The sequence below is a fragment of the Cloeon dipterum genome, chromosome 2 (genome assembly GCF_949628265.1).
Source record: "Cloeon dipterum chromosome 2, ieCloDipt1.1, whole genome shotgun sequence".
Classification (NCBI taxonomy): domain Eukaryota; kingdom Metazoa; phylum Arthropoda; class Insecta; order Ephemeroptera; family Baetidae; genus Cloeon; species Cloeon dipterum.
In genome coordinates, this window is record NC_088787.1 from 14166388 (window position 1) to 14192661 (window position 26274).

General features: G+C 38.4%; 7 protein-coding genes across 9 annotated transcripts; 2 read left to right on the forward strand and 5 right to left on the reverse strand.

The window, feature by feature from the left end:
- Nucleotides 1-88: 88 nt before the first annotated feature.
- On the reverse strand, nucleotides 89-2561 carry Ns2 (nucleostemin 2). The gene is made up of 5 exons (XM_065480784.1): nucleotides 2372-2561; nucleotides 2069-2305; nucleotides 1552-2005; nucleotides 996-1493; nucleotides 89-934 (listed from the first exon to the last, which is right to left on the reverse strand). Coding segments are annotated over exons 1-5 (1968 nt in total). The 5' UTR covers nucleotides 2374-2561; the 3' UTR covers nucleotides 89-157.
- An 896-nt stretch (nucleotides 2562-3457) lies between these two features.
- LOC135937627 (protein OPI10 homolog) lies at nucleotides 3458-4533 on the reverse strand. Its single transcript, XM_065480789.1, has 2 exons — nucleotides 4283-4533; nucleotides 3458-4217 (listed from the first exon to the last, which is right to left on the reverse strand). Exons 1-2 carry the CDS (start codon nucleotides 4310-4312, stop codon nucleotides 3654-3656), a joined length of 594 nt encoding a protein of 197 aa, XP_065336861.1. The 5' UTR covers nucleotides 4313-4533; the 3' UTR covers nucleotides 3458-3653.
- A 1304-nt stretch (nucleotides 4534-5837) lies between these two features.
- On the forward strand, nucleotides 5838-9330 carry ref(2)P (refractory to sigma P). 2 transcript variants are annotated; one of them, XM_065480785.1, is made up of 9 exons: nucleotides 5838-6221; nucleotides 6644-6851; nucleotides 6932-7084; nucleotides 7143-7396; nucleotides 7455-7524; nucleotides 7582-7797; nucleotides 8436-8627; nucleotides 8684-8773; nucleotides 8829-9329. In XM_065480785.1, the coding sequence occupies exons 2-9, from the start codon at nucleotides 6662-6664 to the stop codon at nucleotides 8978-8980; spliced, it is 1317 nt and encodes a 438-aa protein (XP_065336857.1). In that variant the 5' UTR covers nucleotides 5838-6221; nucleotides 6644-6661; the 3' UTR covers nucleotides 8981-9329. The 2 variants fall into 2 exon arrangements, with proteins under 2 accessions (XP_065336857.1, XP_065336858.1); XM_065480786.1 differs by having other exon boundaries at nucleotides 5840-6221; nucleotides 7693-7797; nucleotides 8829-9330.
- A 37-nt stretch (nucleotides 9331-9367) lies between these two features.
- Nucleotides 9368-10884, reverse strand: Prosalpha3 (proteasome alpha3 subunit). The gene is made up of 7 exons (XM_065480793.1): nucleotides 10756-10884; nucleotides 10442-10484; nucleotides 10215-10377; nucleotides 9993-10159; nucleotides 9807-9937; nucleotides 9622-9745; nucleotides 9368-9570 (listed from the first exon to the last, which is right to left on the reverse strand). The coding sequence occupies exons 1-7, from the start codon at nucleotides 10756-10758 to the stop codon at nucleotides 9434-9436; spliced, it is 768 nt and encodes a 255-aa protein (XP_065336865.1). The 5' UTR covers nucleotides 10759-10884; the 3' UTR covers nucleotides 9368-9433.
- A 58-nt stretch (nucleotides 10885-10942) lies between these two features.
- Nucleotides 10943-11949, forward strand: LOC135937630 (RNA-binding protein 7-like). The gene is made up of 2 exons (XM_065480791.1): nucleotides 10943-11104; nucleotides 11209-11949. The coding sequence occupies exon 2, from the start codon at nucleotides 11210-11212 to the stop codon at nucleotides 11789-11791; it is 582 nt and encodes a 193-aa protein (XP_065336863.1). The 5' UTR covers nucleotides 10943-11104; nucleotide 11209; the 3' UTR covers nucleotides 11792-11949.
- A 240-nt stretch (nucleotides 11950-12189) lies between these two features.
- On the reverse strand, nucleotides 12190-14120 carry endos (alpha-endosulfine). The gene is made up of 3 exons (XM_065480792.1): nucleotides 13894-14120; nucleotides 13714-13830; nucleotides 12190-13225 (listed from the first exon to the last, which is right to left on the reverse strand). Exons 1-3 carry the CDS (start codon nucleotides 13969-13971, stop codon nucleotides 13022-13024), a joined length of 399 nt encoding a protein of 132 aa, XP_065336864.1. The 5' UTR covers nucleotides 13972-14120; the 3' UTR covers nucleotides 12190-13021.
- A 752-nt stretch (nucleotides 14121-14872) lies between these two features.
- Nucleotides 14873-25929, reverse strand: slgA (proline dehydrogenase slgA). 2 transcript variants are annotated; one of them, XM_065481021.1, is made up of 12 exons: nucleotides 25442-25929; nucleotides 19228-19436; nucleotides 18989-19000; nucleotides 18656-18693; nucleotides 18452-18595; nucleotides 18337-18401; nucleotides 18093-18277; nucleotides 17725-17899; nucleotides 17417-17659; nucleotides 17160-17356; nucleotides 17011-17099; nucleotides 14873-16597 (listed from the first exon to the last, which is right to left on the reverse strand). In XM_065481021.1, the coding sequence occupies exons 1-12, from the start codon at nucleotides 25727-25729 to the stop codon at nucleotides 16392-16394; spliced, it is 1851 nt and encodes a 616-aa protein (XP_065337093.1). In that variant the 5' UTR covers nucleotides 25730-25929; the 3' UTR covers nucleotides 14873-16391. The 2 variants fall into 2 exon arrangements, with proteins under 2 accessions (XP_065337093.1, XP_065337094.1); XM_065481022.1 differs by lacking the exon at nucleotides 18989-19000 and having other exon boundaries at nucleotides 25442-25928.
- Between the last annotated feature and the right edge of the window lie 345 nt (nucleotides 25930-26274).

Sequence of the window (26274 nt, forward strand, 5' to 3'; positions counted from 1 at the left end):
TAAAGATTAAAATCATTGAGGCACTTGTTTAAGAAAAAATCTGATATTGTGGGCGTTAAATTTTGGCGCAATTCAAATAAAAAATGGGTTTTAATTTTTTAATTAAAAATTCAATTAAATTTATAATTTTCCAACTTAGAGAATTAACAAATAGGTCCTATTTCTTTTTTCTCAACTCGCTGGCACCAGGCTTGATCTTATTTCTGTTTCTATTCTTGACATTCGTAACTTCATAGAAATTGCTACCAATCTTCTTTCGTTTCTGGGCTCTCTCCAGTGCTCTCCGTTCCTTAGCTTTGAGGTTTTCTCCACTTTCTGCCTTACGTTTGGCTACCGATGACACAGTAAACTTTCCACTAGCTGTATCTGTCGCATCTACATCATCATCATCATCTTCTTCGTCGTCGCTGCTTTCATTTTCGTCTGTTACCGCGCCCTCCAATTCCGGCATATCTTCAGGCTTCAATACTTCATCAATGTCCACTTTTGGAGCAACCTCAGCAGATGGGTCTTCATCGCAAACGTTGTCAAAGTCGATTGCGATTTTGATTTTCTTGAGATCCTGAGAAACTTGAATCGGAGTGGCAGTGACTGATTCATTTTCCTTTCCCTCCTCTTTTTTCGCATTTTCAGCCTCCACTTCTTCCGATTTTATTTCAGGGGCTTCTCCCTCTTTTTGCTCTTCAACTAGGCGTGGAGTCTCAAAATCTTGTGGGATGACGTAGAATGGCAGTTTGCCTCTTTGAAGGTCGTTCAAGACAATCCGAGCAACAGCGTTTAAATCAGGCTCTCCTTTCTTGAGCAGTTTGCCCATTTTCCTGGCTAGTGCTTCAAGGAACTGCTCATCAGTTTCCCATTCGTCAACCTGGTAGGTTTTGACCAAATACTCCCTGCGAACCTTTTCCAAGACGGCGTTAATGTAGCTCTCAGGCTCCTGGAGAAAAGTAGAAATTGAGCACATCTGCTTACAATTGAAATTTACCAATTCACTTTACCTGAACATTTTCAACTCTGACAACGCCTTTGAGAACCTTTTCTGCGTCTGATTCCTCACTGGGATACACAACCCCAGGGCAATCCACGAGGTAGATCCTCCTCATCAGGGTGATGTACTGCCACACCTTCGTCTCTCCAGCAATAGGCGCCACCTTGCAGACCTTCTTGGCCCTGAGCGTGTTGATAACAGAGCTTTTGCCAACGTTGGGGTAGCCAATGAGCCCAACGCTGATTTGCTTCTTGTCAGTGTGCAGCTTGGAGAACTGCCTCAGCAGGTTGATCAGTGTGCCTTTGCCGAATGAGTGGTTAAGAGAAGCGTGGAAAGCAACTGTCGGATATTCGCTGCTGAGCAGGGCCACCCACCGCTGGGTCACCCAGGTTGGCACCAGATCCACCTTATTCAAGACGAAGACCAAATGCTTGTGTGGCTTTTCTTTCTTCAAAAAATTTTCAATGTGGTTACTCCTGGTTCCGGCTGGATCTCTAGCATCCAAAACCTGTGTAATAAAAGTTCACATTTAATTTAGAAAGCTCCTTTGAGCAGTTAAAACTAACCTGGAGGATGACATCTGATGAATCAATAACCTTGTACAGTTCATTCCAAATTCTCTTGCTCTGTCCAGCTCCCATAATCCAATCTCTTGCCGAGTTTTTGACCGCATTGACTTCGTCCTTCAACAGATCATAATCTTGTTCCTTCTTCTCCACTTCATACTTTTGATTGACTTCATTGGCGGCCGCTACCATAGTGTCCAGGTCACCATGCGTCATACTGGCTCGCTTTCGAGTTTTCTTTGGTCCGAACACACTTTCAAAGCTCTGAGTGTCCAATACGTGCACTCGGCTTTCCTTCTTACTGTCACTCAGCAGGCTGACAGGCAAGGTCGTTGGCTTTATAACCATTTGATAAGGGTTTTTCATCACTGCTCCAAGCTCTTTTTGAAAGGTTTGCAATGCAGACTGCGTAACAACCCTCGAGTTTCCAAACCACATTTGACTTGGTTCAACCCTGAAAATTAATAAAAAAAAATCAATGAAGCTCTTTGTTACAAATTCATTCAAGGTACTGTACCTAGCCATTGTTCCAGAGGGTAGTCTTCCCTGGAAAGGTGCATCACGAACAATTTTGCCATGCCTGTTTCGTTTAGCTTTAAAGTTTCTGTACATTTGCAGTCTTTTGATGGTGGATTTGTCTCTTGGTTTAGCAACACCTTTCAGACCCTCTTTTGGGCGGTCAGGGTTCATGCTGTGGCGCGATCGGTTGAATCCCTCCTTGACCTTCATTTTCTTCACTGGTACCGATTTACCCCTGAAATTAAAAATTCGAGCATTGAATTTAAAATCTAGTGAAAGTAGGATGAAAACAAGCACTTACATCGTGATGTATGTATTGCTACCTCTTTTAACTCTTTTGGATTAAAGTTCGCTTATGAAGCGTTCGAAAGGGACAGCAAAATCAACCTCCCGTAGATGTAGGGTGAATGTGCTAATTAAACAAGAAAATCAGCGGCTGATTTCGCTGACACCATAATCATAAACACGTGTCTTGATGGTTTTCAGAAGAGGCACTCTGTTATGTTTTGCGTGTTGGTAGCAGTGTACGAATACGAATGTAGATGGCGATGGCAGCATAGGAATGGCATTTCAAAATGGAAGGCTGTGATTGGTTGAAAGGAGCGCCAACACAATTGTCTATTTAAACACAATTATTTTTTTGGGTTTTGCCATTTTAACAATATCTGGCAGTTGCAAAAAATTAGTTTAATAATTTTTCATAACACATTACTAATGTGCAAAGCTGCATTTTTGATTAATCGTGCGTTATGGTGTTATTTATTTTTTAAGTCTCCGTTTTTATAGCTTCTGACTGACCATGAGTAAGCTATCTAGCTGTCAAAGTTAAATTATGACAATCGAGTTAGTTGCTTTTACTTTAACTTTTATTGACAGATAAATTGTTCTTAGCCCTTTCAAGGAATATTTTAAAAATTACCACAAAAATTTAGCGAATTCTCTGATTTTTAGATAAAGTTTTACCAACGAATTATTATTATTATTGCGCGCGCCCACTTGCGAATTTCGAAAATAAAAAATGGAGTGTTATGAACCGTTTTTATTATTTCTAAAAGCACTATATTAAAAAGTCTTACATGGGAGATGTTTTCAGGCATCAGAAAGTTGATTTTGAAAACGTAATTTGTGAACAACTTAGAAAAAATTCATTTAGATTAGATAACTGTCAGAAATAAAATTTTTTTGAAGTCCAATATTTCCGTGGGCAATTTTCCTCTTTCATTATTGGAAAAAGAGAAGAAATATATTAGGTTATATACATTCGCTTACAAACTAGATAATGATTAAATCCATTTTAGTTCCTTATCTTTAATTCTGGGGATTCATCTGACTTTACTCACTCAAATTCAAATCACAGGACAGCAATTTAAAAATAAGAACATCATTATTTGAAAAAAATATTTAATGTCAACAGGGAAAGCCAGCAAATAAATTTGTATAGCTGGAATTTAAGTGAGAAAGTTGTTTACTTAGTTTACAATCCTCTAGAAACATTTAAAAACACGCACTGACACACACAATCAATCGCATTTCAAAGGCAGCCTAAGTCTTCATCAGTCTGCTGCTCAGCTTAAGTCCGAATTTCAACAAAAGACAAAGTCCGGATTTTGTGCTAGGCGGCGCTGGAAATTGGCATACCAGGTTTGCATCTTGGACATAGGAAGAAAGGTCTCATTAGGAGTTGGTGTCATCTCGGCTTGAGTGATTCCAAAACTTGACAAGTAATTGACAAAGTTGTCAAGCATTTTCTGCGTGAACTCCGCAAACTTTGACCCTTTAAATGGCTCCGAGGCGATGGCAGGTGTTGACTGTTGAATGGTAAATAATGGTTCGATAGAAAGTCCAATCTGTGCGAGATGAGAAAACTGCTGCTGTCCGAACTGCATTGGGTCGATGACCGTGTTGGGCGCGTGTTTCAGGCCTGACACTTTGAAAATGGCAGATGGCTTTTCATTGGACAGGTGACCAAGCAGCAACCACGTTGGGGGTGCATTCGGTTCTGGCCAACTGAAGTACACCTGAGCACCAAAGCCATCAGGGAACGGGACGCTGCCTGTCATGAATACGACGATGTGGTTGATGTTGTCCGCGTCGGGAATCGTGAAGACTGATTGCGTTTCGGTGATATGCTCGCATTGTGTCTGAGCCTAAATGATTGGAAAAAAGATAAGAATTAGTTCTTTAGCAAAAAATTCAAGTAAAGCTCACTCACAAGTCTTCCTGTAACCATAACAGCAAACATGTTAAAAACTGTCAAAGTGCTTTGAAGTTTTTAAAACTAGAACTCAATTTTCAGTAGGGAACAGAATAAATCTTAACTATGCAATCACTTTTTTCCTCTCCAGAATTACAACCCAGTGCGATGTTACAGTACGCATTAATATATTTGAAAAAGAAAACAAACGCACGCGTAGACTGGATCAGCCGGGAAGAGTCTAGAACTATTCTTTTTATCCTTTTTACACGGTAAAGTTAAGGTAGGTTAGGAATCAGAAGCTATGCTATGTATCGCGCATGCTCACAATCAGTAAATTTAAGAAAAAAGGACTTGCACTGGCGGTGGGCGCGGTGGCTGACTCTAGACTGAAACGAAGTGGGCGGCAGGAACAAGGCGGCTGTTTAGATTTCTAATAATCTATTTGGACTGGATTCTGCGAATAAACAGATTTTGTACAGCTTGCAAAACAATTCACTTGGCATGCATGACATGTATCAAAGAAATATTCGAAACATTTAATTGATTTCAAGGTAAGATTCATAATAATAGAGAGACTTAAAACATTAAAGCGCTGAAAGCACTTAAAAAAAGAAAGAAAATGGCGCCTGTCTCTGTCTCCTAACAATAAGCATTTCAAAGGAGAAAGGAGAGATGAATGACTAGAGTGTGAACTTTGCCGCTTGCGTATACAAACTAGGAAAAGTTACTGAAGTTAGCCGCTTTTTCAGCAATGCTGCCAAACTAATTTTTTAGCTTGTTTGATGTATTCATCGACTCGTTGTAGGGGGATGGGGGTGGTTCTTTCAAGACCTAAAGATATTAATAAATATGCGACCCCAAGTCGAGAAATAAAAGTTAGAGTGCAACAAAGGATTGAATTTGAAGGAAAAAATACGATAGGTGGCTCCTGGGGTGTGTGTTCATGCCAGTTCATGCTTGCAACCTTTATTATCCTTTATATTAACTCAATTTCTTTTAAACAATAAGATGCGTTTTCAGAGTTTACGCAGGGCACGTCTACGTCATTGACAAGGAAAAACAAAAACTCGATTTCTTTACCTAATAAAGCAAATATTTTCGATATTTTCTGCGAATTTGAAGCAAATTCACCGTCTTAAGCTCGAGTTAGAAGTTAGAAAACTCATAACCTTTTTTCAACGGTAACACAATGATTAACAACGTTTCAGGTTTGGATATTTCTAACTTTGGGACTGCGAGCAGAGTGCTTCAAATTCGCAGGAAATTATTGTTCAAATAAATTGAGTAGGGTTACAAGCTCAAACTCACCCCAGGTGCCACCCCTTTAATTTCTTTCCTTCATATATGGGACCCTTTTTTGCACTTTTATTTTTATTTCTTGAATTATAGGGACGGCCCGGATATTTAATGTTGTTTAGGCCTCATCAACAGAACCACCCACCCCTGCAGTAGGTCACGCTAGAAATTTTAGGTTGGCAGCATTGCTGAAAAAGAGGCTTACTTCTCCCGGTCGGCAAACGCAAGCGGTTAAGTTCACGGTCGTAAGGGAGAGGCAACCTGGGAGGGATCCAGGAGGGATCTGACGACTGTTTACAAAAGCATGTGTTTGGTTAAGAGTAATCTCGAACTTGTCCAGGAGATACATATTTTAGAACGAAAATAAGAAAGTAAACAAAGGAAAGCATTCAACATGGCGTGTTTCGTATTTTCATAATAATATGTACAGCAACACGCTCTCTCGTGCGGAATTCACTGCTGTTACATCCTCAATTCATTAACATTTTATTTCTACGAACGTGTGCTTGAAAAATACGAAACTGTTTTTACTGCAAACTATTCTGGGTTAGGAGTGATCAGTGATGTTGTGACCATCAATGTGTTGAAAATCTATACAGAACCAACAAAGTTGCCAAGTTGGGCTAAAATAATACATGAGACAAAAATTTTGCATTAGGTAAGAAACAATTTATGGCATTGTGTATGTATGTAACGTACATAATGATACATAGTTGTTGTTAGTGATATGAATTTCTCACGTTGCTTCACTATGTATTCATACATACACTTACAAAGTACTATGGTAGACTCACTATTTTTGCATGGCAAGTGTTTGGATACACTCGTTGAATTTATTTGTATAGATATTGTTTCTGCCATCTATCTGAGTGTTTGAGAAAGATTTGTATCTGTTCTTTCAACGAGTATCCAAATACTTGTTATATTTGCCCAACTCGCACTTCTGGCTAGGATAGGGCATTAACATTGATTCTTCCCATCAGAGCGAGAAGTGTGAGTGATCGGAAAGCGTGAGTCCCCTATATCAGAATAAATAGAATAAATACAATTAGTTTTAAATGTTGCATTCTATCTTTGCAGCAGCACTACCAGTTAGAAATGGATCAGAAAAATGAGCAGGTCACCTACAAAGTTGCTCTCTACTGTCTCGAGGGAAAGCTGATGGAGCTACGGAAATTCACAATGGAGAAATCAGCTGCTGGAAATTTTATAAATGTTCATCAAAGAATTTGCAATGCATTCCCAAAAATCTGCAAAGCAAATTCAACATTTGACATTTCCTTTTTAGGTATGTATTGTATCATACAGTCATTTTTGCATGTTATGTCACTAACTCGGTTAATCCTGCGTGTTAATTTCACTCTACAGACTCGGATGGTGACAATATTACTATATCCACTGATGAAGAGTTGAAGTTTGTTACCAGCCAGAAGGGCTCTGTGTGGAAGCTACAAGTTCATTTAAGAAAAGAAACCTCAAAAGAAGCCAATGCCTTGATGAATGGGAACAGTCCCCAGAAAGGTGAATGGTTGAATTATTCTTGTAATCATGAGTTTGAAGTATGATTTAACATATCAAGTGGTACACAAGAACTTCAGATGCAATGAGTGCAGCGAAGAAATATTAGGGAACCGCTACCGATGTGTGGTGTGTTTGGATTATGATGTATGTGGTCACTGCGAACCAAACTCACACCATGAGCATGCCATGCTGAAACTGCCAAAGCCCATCAACAATGTTGAAACCATGGTGGCTCATGTTTGCAGGGTTTTGAGTATTCTTTTATCAGAACAAGACTGCAGCCACAAAAATTGCTCCAACTGCTCCATCCGGGTAAGAACTTTCCATGTGTCTTCAGTACGACAACTAATGCCTGCAATTACAATTGCAGAGATCCTGTAATGGTGTTCCTAAGGAAGGATCCCTAAACAAAGCAATTTTTAATTTAGCCAAAACAATAGGTGAGCACTTAATATTTATTGCATGAGCCCCATGTGAGAGTAATTTTCTTGCCTCAGAACAAGAGGTTGGGATGTGTAACCAGTGTGGCGTGGTGAAGCCCCAAATCATTGATAATGGACAACTGTCCAAGAGTGGCTCAGCAAATGCTCAAAAGTTTGTCCCGATAGGTGGATTGCAAAACAAACCAAATATGAATGGAAACACTAGTGCCATGAGACCTCTGTCGTCAATGCCTATCATGCGAGTTTCACCAACGCGCCAGCCGATTTCTGGTAATGAACACTTCTTGGATTCAGGGTTCCGAAAAACCTGGGGTTTTTACATTTTGCCTGACCCACCTAGGTTTTATTGGGGGTAATTTGGTGTTTTTAGGGTTTTTAAGGGTATTTTCGGATTTGCTATTCACTGAAGGTTTTAAGAAACAAAGAAACTCATCCCCCATTCGCCAGGTCTTACCTATTTTGCAATGCAGCATTATTTTTATTTTTTTTTTTTTTTTAAAAAAAGAATTGTTGGTGTTTTCCATATTTTTTCGATTTTTATTCTGTAAAAAATATTGGAGCCATGTGTAATGTAGTTGGTTTTATTGGGTTTTTTGGCTTGGAAAAACCCGAAAAAAACCGGGCCGGTTGAAACTCGGTGGGGAAAATTCGGAGCCCTGATTGGATTATTAATTATGTTAATTATAATGCGTATAATATCATGACGTAGCTTGGAAATAAACCTTGAGGAACTATTTCTCATGCTGCTATAGCACTGCACAGTAAATATTATGTATTAATTACTTTGGATAATATAAACAGCCCATTTATGGAATAGCAGAGTGAACTTGTTCCTAGACTGAAGTTAACATTGTTCTTAGAGATAGAATATCTTCTACCAATTTTACAAAAATCCTTAAATCTTGCAGGTGGACCGGTGATCAATGCTGGAGCAATGGTGGCTCAAGGGCCACCTTTGCACTACCAACCAAATTTCTTCCCATACTTGGGCATGAGGCCCGCTGCCTCATTAGCCCCCTCTGTGACAATGGGTCACTTTCCTCATCATCCCTTGATGCCACCTTTGAATCAGAATTTCTATCCAAGTCAATTGGAGGACTGTAAGAGTGGTCATTTATTCTCACTGTATTCCTTTTTAATATTTATGCTTCGATAGATTTCAATCCATTCCTGCTTACACCTGCAGTGCCATTGAATGTGTCATCTCACCAGGGAAACTCTCAAGCAAGCTCTCCTAAGATAGAAGGTATTTGTTCAATAATATGGTTTAAATTATTTCACTAACTCATTGTTTAATTCAGAGGAAAGTGTGGATGTACAGATTCAAAGAGCAGTCCTTCAGCTCTCAGCTAAAGGCTATGTTGCGGACGTTGAAAAGATGGGAGCAATTTTACGAAGCGTCGATCTCAATGTTGAAAAAGCTTGTAAAATTCTAGATGAGGAGGACCAATGAATGAGAATCTGAAGGAAGCACCTGATAAGCAATAATTAGAATCAAAACAACACCACTCTAATCTCTAAGTTAAGATGTGTTTATAAATATGCTAGTTATGTTAAGGTTAAATTAGAATCATATCCATAGAGTTCAGAAGTATTTTTTATGAATTAATTAATATTCTCAAGAAGTTTTAATGAGCAAGATGTTCCTATTTTTAAATATGTCTTACTACTATGCTCAATTTTTGCTTAGATGAAACTATAAACAGAAACGTTGTGATTTTGGAAATTGAACTGTGGCCTTCTCAAGACTAAACCATTTACCAGTCACTACTATATTCAATCAAGTCAATACTAAGTCTAAGAAAATCATAAAATTTGTAAGGATTATGAAATAAATAAATTTTTAGTTCAAATCAAAACCTTTGCTTTATTTATAGAATAAGAAATAATAATCAATTAACGCTAATTATTTTTGAGCCGCTTCAGCTGAGGAGGAAGCTGCTTCAGACTGCTCAAATGCAGCAATGATTTCCTCCACTTCCTTCGCTGGGAGGATGCGAATCTTGGTCTTGCCATCCTCACGAACCAGAATGGCCATCTCCACTACAGCAAAAGAATCAAGTCACTCTCTTAACTCACTAAAGAAATAATTACATTTTTCAGCATTCAGCTTGGTCATGTCCAAAGTTTTGCTGAGCACCTTGATGGCCAAGCTCTTAGCTTCCGTCAGGGTGGTCTTACCCTCCTTATACTCCTGTTTAAGAATCGAGACGGCCGCCTACGGAGAAATAAGCGTGTAATCGGACAGTAAAAAACTGGCGAGGATTGAAAAGACTCACAGCACTGTTGTTGCCAATGCAAGTTGCCTTCCAACCACTGTAGTTGCCGCTGGGGTCGGACTGGTACAGTTGATAGCCATAGTGCTTGTCCCAGCCCATGTACAAGATCGAAACACCGAAAGGTCTCTTGCCTGGAGTATGCACGATTTTAGAAACAACCAAGTTTTTGAATTGCAATTTTTATACCTCCATACTGAGTGTAGGCTTGTTTGATATCACAAAGCCACGAAACAAGTTGCTCACAAGGAATGGATTCTCCGTAAGTGAGCAAGTACCTCTGGGCGATGACCCTCAGTTCGCTAGTCAGCACATTGGCATCAGAGGTGATTCCAGCAACACTGCAAACCATGTCCCTAAAGAGAAAAAGGAAATCAGCTAATTTATTTTGTCATAAGAAATAAAACAGACTCGTTGATCTTGTAGATTTTCTCAGAGAAAAAAACTTCATCTAGAAGTTTGTTTGTGTTTCTCCTCTCGGCAGCCAGAAGGATGCCATCGTTGGCCAAAATACCTAAGCAAGTGCCAGCATGGCCGATAGCCTCGATGGCATACTCCACTTGAAATAGTCTCCCTTAAAACAGTTCAAAGTTTGATAAGTATGCAATTTTGCCTTAGAATTTAGGAATACTGTTTACCTTCAGGAGAGAAAATTGTGGTTCTGGTGTCATAACGACGAGCCTGCAAACGAAGAATATTAACATAAGGTCGAATTATTGTTACATGTGCGTGGTGAAATAATTATTTAATCCCCATTGCTGCATACATTAAGAATAAATTCAAAATTACAAATTTATATCATCAAATTTGCAGAGTTGTCAAGGAAAATTAAACCGCATCAAATGAATGCTCGTTCCCTTCTCCCGTGTTCAAATATCTGTGGTTTGGGGATTCAAAATGCAACATATGAGTATTCACATAGACTTCATATATTCATGTTGGGATAAATTACCATATTATCAGAGAAATAACTGCAAAAAGTGAAGAATAATCGGCGAGCTTGGAGCCTGTCGACAAAATTTACTAACTCACGGCAGTGCTTTGTACCAACAAAACCATAAACAAAGTGGGCGTTGGGGGCGGGTCACAAATATATTGAAATTAAATCAAATGGCCAACTTAATAGCGTTTTGTATTACGTACTGTCTGTGTTTTGATCTCGATAGCCAAAAATTGTAAACTTTCATTAAGAAAACAAATAATCTTTAAAATTACAAAAACTACCCAATTTCTGATCACGCTTGAACTCGTATCACCATCTACCATCAGCCTTGAGAAAATTTGATAAGAGTTGATGAAAGGTTTGAGATTTTGCAATAAGTAAAGATATGAATTATTTACAAAAATTTTCCGCTATCATAAAGGAGTCATGTAATTAATACACGATTTAATTCATGTTTCGCAGTATGGACGACGAAAGAAAGCGCAGTTTATTCGTTGGAAATCTGGCGACCCCTGCAACCACAGAGGCCCTGATTCACGAGCTGTTCACTCAAGTGGGGCCTGTCGAAAAAGTTCATATCCCCAAAAATAAACAGACAAATCAGCCAGCTGGCTATGCATTTGTGACATTCAAACATGAGGTGTCTGTCATGTACGCTACACAAGTGCTAGCAGGAACCCAGCTGTTCGGAAGAACTCTTAAGCTTCAACTGAGGGACGGCGCAGGTGGGAACACACCCCAGCAATCACCATCTACTCCCAGGCATCAGCAGCAATACCAGCAACAACCGCAGTACCAGCAACATCAACAGCACAGGAACCAGCAAGAGTTCAACGCAATCTACGCCTCCCAGAAAGATTACAGAAGGGACCATCAACAAAATAATGGTTACCGCGGCGATGAGCCCTACTCCAGAGACCGACACAACAACGGGAGATCTCAGGACAGAAATAGATATCAAGAGCGCCCTCGAGATCACCGCAACCGCCAGCAACACCCCTACCAAAACAATCAACATCAACGACATGGCAGAAACAGGAGATAGCTTTGGAGACTTTCAGAGTGCAATTAACAGCTCTTGTTGAGCGAATTTGTGTACAAAATTTACTTCGCAGACATTTCCTCTGTGATGCCCATGTTGTATGTTCATTTCTAGGTGTGTTTCCCCCTTCAAAATAACAACTGATAGGATTGTCAGCCTTATTTGCGATTTTTTTATTACTTTTTGCACACTCCACAGCCATGACGCCAAAGTTATCAGGATAAATCAATTTCATATTCAAATTTTGGTAATAATTTGGGTCGTGCTGTCATATTCACCACTGACATTTTCTTACAGTTATTTGAAGAAACACACAATCAGCTGGCACTTAATATTTAAACCACTCCCATTAAATAAAGGAACAAAACAAATTATTTAGAAAAATTGAAAGAGTTTTTGAATTTATGATACATTCTTTTTATTGGCACAATTCAAATTTAATTAGAAAATATTTTTGTACAGTGTTGTTTCATCTTAAGAATTCCATTATTTTTACGGACAGTGAATACAAAAACTGGCAGCTGCTGTATCCATGTGTGAAAGCCAAAATGAGCATTTTCTGTGACTTTGTGGATAGAAGCGAAATGCTGAAACTCGTCAATTACAAGCTTACTTGCTAGAACTAACATTTTAATATTTTATGTTGACCAGTCTGAAGACTGGATCTAACAATAAGTGTGGAGAACAAACGCACATTCAATTTTATCACGTCAACATGTTTGCGTTGATTTAATTTCCAAACCATCAGACATCACCAAATGCTCAATCAAGCACCAAATAAACTTGTTAATTCACTGACCAATTTTTTTCTCAATATAATGCGACTGATATCAGAGATCTAAATTTGGACCATGCATACAACTATCAGAGAATAGTGATTGAATGTGTGTTTTTATATATTCAAATTAATCTTTTAACACCTTTACTTAAGAACATACTAAACCTAGCAAAATCATTGTAGTTATTTACACAGATCAAACAGCGGAAGGAAATAAGTAACTGGAACTTACACGATATCGGTTTTTGTGCCTTGTAAATTGATTGATAAATCTTTCTTGACAGATAATAACCGTGGAAAGCAAATCTCAAGCAAGTCGATTTCGGTCTGAGCAGAGCCACCGGTAATTTGAATTAACCATTTAGAGCAAACAAAGCCAATGTTGGAAAATTTACGGCCTTGAGGCCACAGAGTCTGCCATGAAGCGAAAGCAGAGAAAGTCACTGATAAGGTCTTTAGTTGGTACCAGGGGCGTTGTTGAAGTTCAACTTTGGCTGCTGAATTATGGATGTCTTTCGGACAGGCACGGTCTCAGGCGTTGGGATTGCCTCTCCTGTTGCAAATGGCTGCATCGCGGGGGTCACCCTGGTCTTAGCTGCTGTCGGCAGAGAGCCTTTTTGCTTGGCCATTTGATAGTCTCCAGAATCAAAGAACTTTTGCTGAAAAATAAAAGTGTACATAAAAAACGAGTTAACACTATAAAAAGACTTGTGATTAATTCCTTTTCAAAACATGCAGGTCTCAGGAGAAAGCCTGTTTTTAAAATTGGGATTTCGGGCTTTGCTTTGTGTATTTTAGACAAAAATGTGTGAATCTAGTAATAGCATTTAAATACACCAACAGCTGCGATGTGCTCCATGCATTGTAGTGGAGAAACCTCCTGTAAAATTTACGTTTGGAGCTGTGCGCAATTTTAACATTTTAACGGCACCAAGACGGTACATAATATTATTTAACGATGTCAAATATGCACACAAAGTTTGATATTTTTTAACTTGTTGAGCATGAGGGAGCACAGCGCTTAGTTATGTGGAAAATCAACTGAAGTAAAATGCATTGCCAGATAGACGAAGTTTCGCGCAACAACCCCTGCCTGTAGAATTAAAACGGCGTATGTTACATAAACAAAAATCCTGAACATGCATACCCCTTTCGCAAGCCGCTTTTGCAAAAAAGCCGAGTGCCCGCTCATCGGCTGGATCGATTTAGGGTAGCGGGCCTTAAACTTTGCCTCCTCGATCTTTTCAATCTCCTGTTGAGAAGGCTGAAAATGTCAAAATCGATTTTTTAATTTCCACGCTCAAGGTGAAATTCGCTCGTTTCATACCTGAACAAACTCTTTGGTGTCGGCCTCTTCGGGACTGGAAACATCTTCCTGAGGGGCATTTTCCGCACTGTCCGACATATCGACTGTGCTTTTGTTTTCCAACTAAGAGACCTAATAAGTTCAGACGCGCAGAAACGCACGAATCATAGAAAAACCAAGCGATTTGTTGCCAGCAGCTGCAAAATAACAGACTTTTCGCACCTCGAGGTCACACAGTTGACAGTCTCTGCGCAGCCACTCCCCTTCTCCCATTCATGATTTTCTTTAAATAAAGGCGCGTGAAATGCGTGCTAATACACCTAACACATCATATTGCTGTAAAATTATGATAATATTGCTGGGGAAATTGCTTTGAAACCTAAATTTTTCTAAAATGGTAAGCAGTTAGTAATAAAAATGATATATATGTATAATTATTTTTAGTATCAAGATCACCCCCATTTCCTCGTTCACTGGCAAATTTATTAAACATTGGAAAACTAAATAACGGAATTGTCAAATATTTCAACTATTTTGCTGTTCTATTTCGTTGGGAGATCAAAGAAATATGTAATATAAAGGATGAGATTTAAAAAAAATACCCCACATAATTCCAAAGTAAAGGGGGTAAAGACAACCACAGTGACTATAATTTTGAAAACACTGAGTCTAAATTTAAGACATTTTCAACAATTATTCTTTTATATTAAAACGTTAAATATTTTGGGCGGCGAGGAGGAAAATAAAAATTTACGTGTTATATTTTTAAATTTTTACCAATTTATGAAAAATATTAAATTAGATTAGGTGTCTCTGAGGGTAACTAAAGTTTGCGCCCACCAATAAAAATTAAATAATTGAAGTTTTAAAATCAACTTCAGTCAATTAATTACAAACTCAATGTTGAATATGTATTTATTTCCACCACACAACTAATTTTTAGGCTGATTTAAGAACATATTTTTGAATTAATAATGTTGAGAAATAAAATTCCAAGTAGTGCGTTGAACATGAAAGAAATTTTTATTGTCTCGGACATATCACTCTTTCTTCTTCACCAAGTTAAATGACGGATCCTTGTTGTGTAAAAATTTGTATGGATTGAAAAGACATAATCTCAACATGCCAAAGCCAAAACCTCTCTTACAGCATCTTTCTGAGGGTATAACACTTAAAGAATCCTTCAGAAATTATAATCTAAATGCAAGGATTAAACAAATAGTAATGAAATGCACTTTGGGAACTTCCACCTGCTTGTTGCGAGAGGTTGTTTTTACACAGTTTCGACTAGCCATTGACAATAAAAGAAGTGCAGAGCAATCTGTTGTACAAAAATCTAGGTCTAGGGTTGCCTACCTTCACCCTTCAGTACATAACATAATGCTCAATACGTTCAAAAACATACAGTCTGCTTTGTTTGACAGAAATCCTTTTCATAAAAAAGAACAGTCGTTACACAGGTAGTAAAAGATTGAAATTAAATTATTGTTATACAGAATATTAACACGCACATTAAATGAAAAACAAAAATGGATACATGAGCACCAAGGCAACCCAAAGACCTCACTTATGAGGAATGATATATCTGTTTTGCGTTAGATTTCTGTGTTTATTTACTTAGTTTTTCTACTGTGTCATGTACTCAGCTAGCAAGAATTAAGGGCCTATTCCAAGACTTAAAACTAATAGTGTGAATTTGAAAACTCCAAGGAAATAAATAACCAGGTTGAACATGTTACACTCACAAAATAGTGACGAAACGACAAATAAATAATACTTTGTGTCAATCATATCTCGAGATTCAATTCGGCACAAAAATACTGTTCAGTTTCGATTCTTTTTCAAAATATTATTTGTTTCAATATACAAACGTTTCTCCGAAGGCATTTAACAAAACGCTGCTTAGGCCTCTTGGCAAAATGATCAAGAGATTCATTCCTTGTGAAATCAGAGATCTGCGTCAGCATACTTGCACTGTTTCCAAGTTTATAGAGAATAATACTTTTTATGTTTCCGCAATTCATTCACTAGTGTAATAATCCCACCTTTTAATTCCTCAGTATGACCAATTAATAATAAACAACAACACCAGTCATATTCTCAAAGTACACATTTAAGTTTTCCTGTAAAAGGACATAAAGACTGACTCTTGGCAAGAAATTATCTTTTTGATCTTCAGTTTGATGCGTTCCCTATTAAAACATGATCGCTGCGATTCGGGGGGCATGGACACAGATGTTCACCATCTCTTTTTCCAAAATAATTACGTTGAATAGGTAACAAGATATGACAGACCAGCTTGTGTCGCATCCTTTCGTTCTCTAATTATCGCTTAAGTACTATTTTTCTTTTTAACGTTATCTAATACTCGACAATCATCCCACCAATGCCACTACCATGTGGTTCTCCATGGAACTCGTTTACAATGTAGCTAACTATTAGTTTAATCACACTGATGGAGCTTATAGTTGTTTTAACCACTCGTAAAATAAAAGGGGATCACATTACTGCTTTTCGCTTTAGATGGGCCGGTAGTTACCTTTGGGTGTGTAGTACAGCTGGCCCCTTGCAAGTCGCCTGCTCAGTTCTTGCAACAAGAGGGACTTTTCTTTCTTAATCTTCTTTAAGATGCCCTTGTTCTCTTGAGCGCGTCGAGAGAGATACGGTAGCACCTCATCAACTGGCCCGTATGGGATATATTTGTACACTGAGTAGCCAGACTGACCTGAAATTAAAATTGTCGAATCAAAATCATGTATTTGTGGTCATGTAATTCTGCTGACATAATTTTATATTTTTTCAGCGTTTATCGATATTATCGCATAAATAAACACTTGAAAATTGCACAGTATCTTACTTCCTTCTTTTCATAGAATAAAAATATAACATTTCAGAATCAAGAATATATTTGGGTTCACCAAAAAGTCACCCTTGGATAAACGGCGCCAAACGATAAGATGCTTTTTCCCTCAGGCTCTGCCAATTTTAGTTTGCTTCAAATTACATAAAATGGTCCGATGGTGATTGGGAGTTAGAAATAATTACTTAATGTCTAAATTTTGCAGCTATAAACATCAATATGTATTGTTTGAGTGACAAGTTTCAATGTGGACCCCTTCCCAAAGGCCAAAAACTTACCAAGTGGGAAGGTGATGTAGTCACACATGCCCAGCAATTGACCGAAACAAATGACTTTGTCTTCAGGAGAGATTCCATATTCATTCATCCTAAAAATGCAAATAACATAGAACATTTCACACACTATCTTAATTGAATGGGTTTATTACGCGTTGAGAGTGAATCGAACTGTGTCCTCGTTGTGACTAGCCACCATAATAGCAATCTTTTTGCCCTCTCCTTTGGATTTGCCATCCTTGATGCGCCTCAAGCACTCGCTCAAGGTCTTCTGGTACATCTCAGATGTCGCTTCAAATGATGGGTTTGTTGGATCATCATATCCAAGCGCTTCAGCACGAGCACGCTCCTATAGTGACAACCATTGGGGATTATTGAGCCGAATTAAAAAATTTAATCTGAACCAAACCTGTTCAAGATATGCTCCACGCACTAGCTTGGCTCCAAAATAGAAGTTTTGTCTCTTGGCTTGCTCCAAGTCGGTGCTGACGTTGTTGAATGCCTCCTTCAGGTAGCATTGGTAAGTGTTGAACATGATGGCCTTTTCCTTGTTGTGCTTCCTCATCATTTCAAGAGTGATTCGAGTGATGGCCGGCTGGAAGTAGGTTTGCTCCGCATCTACCATGATGCGCACGTCAAGCGCTTTGGCACACTGCATCAAGTTAGGAGGTGTCAGTTAATTCATGTGATCATGCAGCAATATCTTCAGTTTCATACCTTGCAGAGAGTGTCAATGCGGCGAATCATGTTTCGGAACATTTCCTCCTCCTTTGGCGTTAGCTGGGAAATTAAGCGTACCATGCGACCTGTTTTCAGGTCAGGCAGTCTGAAGGTTTCGCTCAGTTGAGCATCTTCATCAATAATGCCAGACCAAGGGAAGAGATGGATCACACTAAAATAAATTAAAAACATTTGTTACAATGCTCTCTTTATGTCTAAAATAGATGAGCAAATTTTTGACAGAGTCATTCTTACCAAAAGATATCTCTCTTTAAATGAAACATGGATTCAGATCAAACCCCTTGCGTCATTTTTAAAGAGTGGTTGGCAAATCTCTTAAGCTTTCTGTGAAGTTGTGCACATACCCTTTCTTGTCGTAGGTCAGTTTGTCAAGGAAATGTTGAACTTGCACATCATTAATTAGCCTAGCCTTTCCAAACTTTTCAGCGAGTTCTTCAGGTTTTACATGGTGTCCAATGATACTTCCGTGGTGACCAGTCAACTCTTCAAAGTAGCGACGAGCCCTCATGATGACCTCAGAAAGTTGCAGCTTGAAAATTACACCAATTAGCTTATGGCGAGAGAAGAATATTCTCAATATGGTTATACCAAAAGTTGGGGTCGACCAAGCGCAGTCAGTTTCACAGCAGTTATTCCGGTGCCGGATGTTGTACCTAAAATTTTCTTCAATGCCAAACAATTATGCTGTAAATTGAGTATTTACCTGAAACTGCTTCCAAGCATCGCAAGAAAATCTCCATGTTCCTCTCGCACTGCGCCTCATTGAGATAGAAGTAAGTTCTTGCACTGTCGACTTTGTATCGCCTGTCTGCGAATTCTTGGTGGCTGTGGTATCTTTTGATAGTCCCTGCAATCAAAAGAAAATTGTGGTGCAACACAATTCAATTTTGTCCAACGATAATTCTACCTTGAGATTGATCATCACCTGCTTCAGAAACGCACGACCTGAAAAATAAAATAAGTCATGGGTTTGCTCTACAATCACTTACTGCGACATCAACAATGTTTTAAATACTAAACTAAAAGCCGAGAGTTAACTTTTAAATATGCAGAGTGGTAGAGAACACACCACACTTAAAATGCATGCAACTAAGCAAGACACCTTTTGGCAAACCTGGAATCAAAATAAGTTCCAGATTAGCTGAATGCGCAGGAATAGAAAGGCGAAGATTCAAAATGCAGAAAAGAAACACTCGTAGATAATGTCATGCTTTAACAAAAGCAAATTTTAAGTTGTTACCCATCGTGAATCCTTTTCAGAGAGAAGAGTATAAACACAAGACCATGATAGTAAATTTATGAGCGAATGGCAAAGTGTGCTTGTTGCAAACTGATTGGTGCAGAAACGGCGAGGACCATTATTCGAAATTAGTCCTCGCTGGATTGTAAAGAGGAAACCATTACAATGTAACACGTAACTCGTGAATTACTTGTATTAGTGAGAAAATGCACAAGAATTCTCTGCATGGAATAACTTACTCAGTTTCTCGTCTCTGAGCCTCCTCGGTACTGATGTCCTCCTCAACTGAGTAATCGAGGATGGACTTGACTCCAAAGGAACGCAGTCTGTCGATGGTCGGCTTGATCGTCACTTGATTTTCGCCAGCCACAAAGTGGCCATAGAACGTACCCTTCATGAACCAGTTGAACAGCCTTTTGCCAAGAATTTTCTGACTTATTTTCATAATCTGAAATCAAAATACAGACAATTTGATTTAAAAGTTTGCACAACCATCTGAAAAAAAATATGAACCACACGCCATAAAGAACAAATGTTTTGAAATATTAATTCTTAATTCAAAATAACTACTGCAGATCAGAGGGGCAACTTTATTGTAGACTCTGCCGCATTACAATAACTTTATTTTACCAACGAAAATGATTAAAATCCAATCAAGTAATAATTGATATTCGTTCTTGCTGAAATGGTTGATATCTGAACTGGCGAACATTTCAGCAATAATCGCATGGCTATATTCGTTTAACTTCAAAGATATTTTGAATGCTGACGAGAAAGCATGAGTACAAAAATAATATCCTTGCGAAGCTTGTTGACAGAGCTTATTTGGAGTGCGGTCACTGGTGGGTGTTGCAGTGGCAGATTGCATTTAGTAATTAGTGCGAGCGAGCATCTTTAACTCCGCGTGTTTGCTCCTGATTTTGGGGGCGCGCCGGTGGACCAGCCAGCCAGCTAGCTGGCTGGCGCTGTGCCTGCAATATTGATTGCCGTCGAGATGATGCGTTCAAGTGGATCAATGGAAGAGTCTGCTTCAACGTTTTACGCATTGTCGCATCTCGCTTCACAAAAAATGAAGAGGGCAAAGTCTGAATGGCTGTTCACTAAATATTTGGCTACGATTTTGTACACTTGTTTTTTTCTTTCTACCTTTAATGGATTTGTCTGTCACATATGGATTTGTCTTTAAAAAAAATAAATGAAGAAATTCCTGAACTATTTTTCAGTTTTATTTTCCTCCTTGTTTCATAATTATTTGTTTCCTTGCAACAATACCTGTTTTTCTCGTCTGCACAGCTCTGGTATTACATAACTTCACTAAGGAAATGGATTCCAAGAAAATATTTACAACGGCTGGAATGAAACCTGTCTCTTTTCGAACAAAAAAATCAGTTTTTGCGATGATGGTGACGCAATATTTGAACTAGATCACGTCTCGTCTAACATTATCTCGTTTCCCGTCAAGTGATGCCACCGCAGATAAAATAGGCCGCAGTATCGCGAAAGCCGAAATTAATTAACTCCGACAACGTGGTGTGGCCAAATAGTATAAAGCGGCGGAGCAAGCAGTTTGGCAACTTACTATCAAAATGTGGCTAAAAATAGAAAAAAGTGGTCTTCCTGGGAATAGGCGTTGCATTAGTGTATTTTTGCGGTACGTCGGAGTGGGAACCATAATTAAGGAAAACTGTTCGGTGGAAAGAGCTGCAATTTGAAGCCAGAAATCATCAGGCGATGCCACACCAACCAATAGGATTTCATTCGAGCAGGAATAATGCTTGAGGACATAACAGAAGGGACTGGAGAGCAGATGTTTCTTTTTTCCGGATGAGGGGTGCGAGGGATGATCTATGAGGGAAAAAGCAAAAATTGGGGTACAAGAGCATAATAGCGAGAGAAATCTCGAAGCTGCACTGCGGTCGATTTTACAACGAGCTTTATAGCTTTCGATGGATAGAATGTTCATAAAAAGGTTCAAGCATCAAGCTAGATCATCGCTGCTAAGTGTTTTTTTTTTAAATTCAAAAGATTGATTATTTTAATAAACTACCACAAGCATATTATACTTTCGCTAAAGTAAAAGGTGAAACTAAAATGCTTCTTTATTCTTCCTTTTGAGTGATCTTTTACAGAGAATAGTAATGAATAATACGAAAGCACAAAATATATAACATTAACGTACCTTCAGCCTCACCATAAACTTAAAAAAAGAGCAAGCATTTTGTTGAAAGAGAACCGTTTGAACAATTGTAACGCTATTGATTTTAAAATGGCTATTCGTTAGAGACAAATTAATAAGAACAGAAGGCTAATAATTCGAAAAATTATATATAAAAAAATATCATACGCTCTCGTACCGCACAGCGTATGTTTCGGCACCGCGGGCCTAGGATCAGCAGTACTTTACCTCTAAAACAAAATTCATAGCCACAGCATTAGCTGCAGAGAATTTTGAATAAGAGATCGCCTGCACTCATCTCTGATTGTGTGCAACCGAAAAAAATCTAGAAAGGAAACTATAAAATTCGCATACCTTCCTGAAAGATGCTAGTGCAGGCTAATCAAGAGGATTTAAATTAAAGTTAAATTGAAGTTAATTTGACTTTAAAATAAATGAAAAATCCATTTCGGGTTACTAATTATTAATTGATTTTAGCATGGCTACTCCCATAGACAAATTAGTCTTACAATCTTAATTAAATAAAATTAGTCACGATAGATATAAGAACCAAATATTTGATCTACTGGTCTGAAAAGTCACGATAACAAATTGATTGAATTTTGTTCCTGCTTTTAAATTTTGTATTCAATGTATTTATTATTGTATTGACCATTGCAAGAATATATGTTATTCGCGTAGCATTCACTATTTATAGGGCCCATGATTCACGACACAAGCGTCTTGTCAGTTTACGACAATGTCCTCAATGCTCCAAACACCTTTGGTGGTTACTATGCAATAGAAACGGGGGCACTTTCTTACGATTAGACATTGTACGCATAGGTGTGCACATTCTCTGGCAGTCGCAGATAGTCACTGGTCAGCAGACTGACCTCAATGATGCCGTTCTGCAAATAACTACGCAAAGACACGAAAGTGATTGGCGAGGCAGTGAACAAGCCTCTGCCAAAATTAGAGTCTGCCTGCTGCACCCGCAACCGCAAAGCAAATTGCCGCGTACTTCGTTACGTATGAACGATACGACCACCTGAGCCATGGACGCAATAACGTCGAGAACGAAATTGCGAAGCGACGCACGGTTCTAACGAGCCTTCAGTTAAAGGGATTGGCCTTGAGTACAGTGGGAACCACGAAACTGAAGTTGTTGTAATAAGAGAGGAAGGCTGTGATTTTATATTAATTTATTTACTATCTATGATTTCCACTGATGCAATTACTGCATATTTTTCCCAGCCGTATAGAAAGCGGTAAACTATTTGTAACCACATGACAACTTTGTGGTTTCAACTGTCGAAAAAAATTCAGGCTGAACAGTACCCTGCTGTTTCAGAAATATTTTGCTATCGTGTGATAAGTCTGAAGTGCCCACCCAACTGTTGTGAATATTAGCAGCTTACAGCCAGAAAATACCGCCGTGTTAGGACTTTTACGTTATGTATATTCGGGAATAAATAATGCTACGAAAATTACAAGCTGATATGATAATGCCGACACGCAGGACAACATTATTATTCTTTGGGGATCTGTTGAAGGTGATAACCGATATATTTATTGCTCCTTCTCAGGGTCATTGATTTGGAAAGCTTTAGTTTTATTAATGTTTATTGTTCATGATTCCAAATATTACAGTCAAAGAAGTGTGTGCAAATTTTATGATGCAGAGGGCCTCCAATAATAATTGCTAATTACTATTTAGCAAAAATTAGATATACAAAAACAGAGCATGCCGTAACAATTCTTCAAATTGTTTGACGGTCAACCGGAGGCCAGAGCAATCTTAGCAGCTTAAAAAGGAATTATTTCTCAAATTATTATTTCAGGGTGCTGCAGCTCCAAGTCTTTTTTTCTCGGAAGTCAAAACAACGCAATATTGAACAAGACTGGTATTCTAAATTTAGTTTCGTGTAGAGAAACTGCAACGCCAGTCGGGGCTACAAAGTAAAAATTGCCTTGGGAGACGCACTGGAGGGAGGCAATTCGGGAGAACGCAAAATGACGCGAGTCTGGTGCTGCAGCCTAATGTAACTTTGGCGAACACAAAAAGGATGTTGGCTGCGAGCGAAATCAATAGCGCGCGGTGGCAAGTGATACCGACTGGTTCACCATTGATCTTAAAGTCACCTTGCTGGCCTAAATCGCTCTCTGCTTTCCGCGACTTAATCGAGCGGCTAGACGCTACACTACACACGCCGTCCGCTAATAAAAGTGCTCTTTCATTTTAAAAATACACCTTGAGGCTGGGAATCCATAATTTTGGGTGTATCTGTGTCAAATTAAAAAGAGGGAAAAACACACTAGCCCCAATTAAAAGTTTTATTCAAATCGCTTTCATATAATCTCAAGGTTCAGCTCACTTTTTACAACAACAGTTAAGGTAGAGAATTGCACGATTTAAGTATGAAATTTTATGTCCCAAGTTCAAGTTATTTTGAAATTGAAAGCACAGGCTGAGGTACTAAAAGGTTTAAAGTAACGTTGCACAGAATATTTGTGAAAAAAATCCTTTTTAACTTTACCTGAAACACTATCTAAAGCAAAAAGCCTCAAAGATTTCCCAGGTTGGCCGAAATCAAGCCAAAAAACAGGTATTTTTTTTTTTTCAAGAAAAAGGGCAAAATCTGATATTTAACTGTTCCTCGGTTCTGATTTCACTATATTGTAGAGACAAACTGTAGCTCAATTTTACAAAAAATAAACCCAATGAACTACTTGCTAGGGTCAACATTGCAAAATTTTCGTAATAATTGTTGGTCAGTTAAGCTCTACTTTAATTGTATCTAGGGTTTAATAAAACGCGCCTCAGTAAGTAGCCTGTATTTCATTTCCCCGCGATGAAACTTAAACAAGAACCAGAGAAATTAAATAAAATCTGAGCGTTAAATTTGGGTAACATTCTAGAACTTTCTGGTCTTGCTACCGAGATTGATTTTTAAGGCTGCATATATAATCAACCATGGTGATATTTAGGCCGTATCAGCTATTATAACACTTTTTGGAGAGCGAAAAAGCTGATTCCTTCATGCGAAGCTGCATGTTGGTAATGTTTGTTGAACGATTATTAGTACCAAGTTGTAAGCTGATAAGAGCGCCGAAGCTGTACAAAAAGTATGAGTGTTTCGGCGCCGTCCTTGACTGCCTCAATTATTTTACCTTTTTGGGGTGGTGGCTGGTGGGAGTGGAGTAAACCGTCTGCCTCATTTTTAAGCGCCACGTCCTTGAGCTAAATTTGAATTGTTGCAAAGTTTGTTGGGATTGAATTGAACCCTAAATAATCATTTAATTCTTCGGAGCTACGTAATATTTTAGGTTTCATTGTCTTGTTTTTTCATCAACGAATTAATCTCAACAATAGAATTAAAAAATAAGTTAAGAGTTTCTTCCTCAGGGAGAGTTTTCTTTTTCATAATTATATTATATTAATATACGAGTTAATAAATAAAATTAAGTTACCAGAAATTTTTACTGAAAGGGAAAACTGCTCTTTACGGTTAATTCTCTATACGAAAGAAAGTATTTTCTTTGGGAAGCTCTTGAAATATTTCCTTTTGGCACGTGTATTATTTTGAAGAGTTGACAGTAAATCAATGGCTGTGCCATGTGGAGTTCAAGTGACTTCTGCATTAGTCAAATTTTTGCAAGCACAGCACTAAGCATTTCTTGCATTTTTCGTCATTAGTACGTACTGCTTTCAAATTTAACTAATTGATATTTGAAATCTTCCAAAACACGAGCACATAATAGTGTTCTTAAATTAAAATGGCAAACTCATCCTCCCAGCAAGATGATAGTGTTAGTTTGATAGGTGATAATAATTGAATTATTGTTCTTTCAGTAAAAAAAAGAAAAATATTATCTGATTTTTTTTCAAAATTGATATTATTTAGTTTGCAGTCTAAACTGTTGTGCTATTTTCATGGTGTCAAGGTAAATTAAAGCTATGTATTCTATGTATTTTAATTTTAGTCCAAATAAAAATGATCGAGTACAACTTCACGCTGAGTAACCAGCAGCTAGTTTAAAGGGTGATTTTTTTAAGTGGGACTGATTTAAGAGTATTTTGTGGAAATATTTTTCTTCCACCACAAATATGATATTTCGACAATTTACTTAGTGAACAAACAAGCACACTATCAGGAGAAAAAATTCCTGCCTTAAGTGCAGACTTTTTATGTACATACATAGTTTCAAAAATAAACAGTAGAGTATGTATCTACAAAATATTTGGGAGAGAAGCAAAAAAACCTTAATAAAAATAAATGAAAATATCGTCATACCTGCATGTTGTTCTCGACGAGGTAGTTCGAGGAACAAAGGGTGTAGACGATGTACGCCCTGATGATTTCCCATGTCGTTTTGCTTTTGAAAGCAGCCCGGCAGTCGGTGAAACTCTGGTCAAGGGGGTCGCGGGGTGGATTCTCGTCCGACTTGGGGTTGACGGCAGCCTCTACGTTGATGGCATGCGTCGACTTGAAAGTAGTCGGCACAAACTTAATCAAGGGGGTGTTGGATGCGAGCTTTTTGGTCGTGCAAATTCTCTGCGAGACAATCCGCAAGTACGCCATTGGACAAGGAAGCACCGATGAAAATTAATGAAAATGCGACGATGTGTTCAATCGGGGGTCGACGTTCGCTAATTCAATGTTTCCGGTGAGTTTTTTGACGGCGAAAGCACAAGAGTGCGGCGGCAGCGTCAGTACAGCAACCTGAGCGTACGGTCGTCAATGAAACTTGATGTCAGATCACTGGCTCGTGCTTGCCTTTTGCCTTGCCTCCTCTAGAATTTGCTCGGGGTTCGGGATCGGGTAGGGAGTGGGACAAAAGAGGCGTGTACTGATTTACCCCGGGGCCATGTTGCCGGCAGCTCCCAATTTTCTTATTTAAATTTAATTTATCATGAAAAAGCTAAGTCCTATTCAGAATACCTCCGAATGAGTGGCATCTATAATAAAATTTAATAATTTACATCATTAAGCTCTTAACACGAAATAATAAAGTACATCAAAAGGTCGAGAGCCCAATCTGGCATCGTTGTTGCGCTGACAAATAATAGTACTTTATTTCCGATATTTCATCTGATAGGCGTTCTAAGGGGATTCTGTTGACAAGA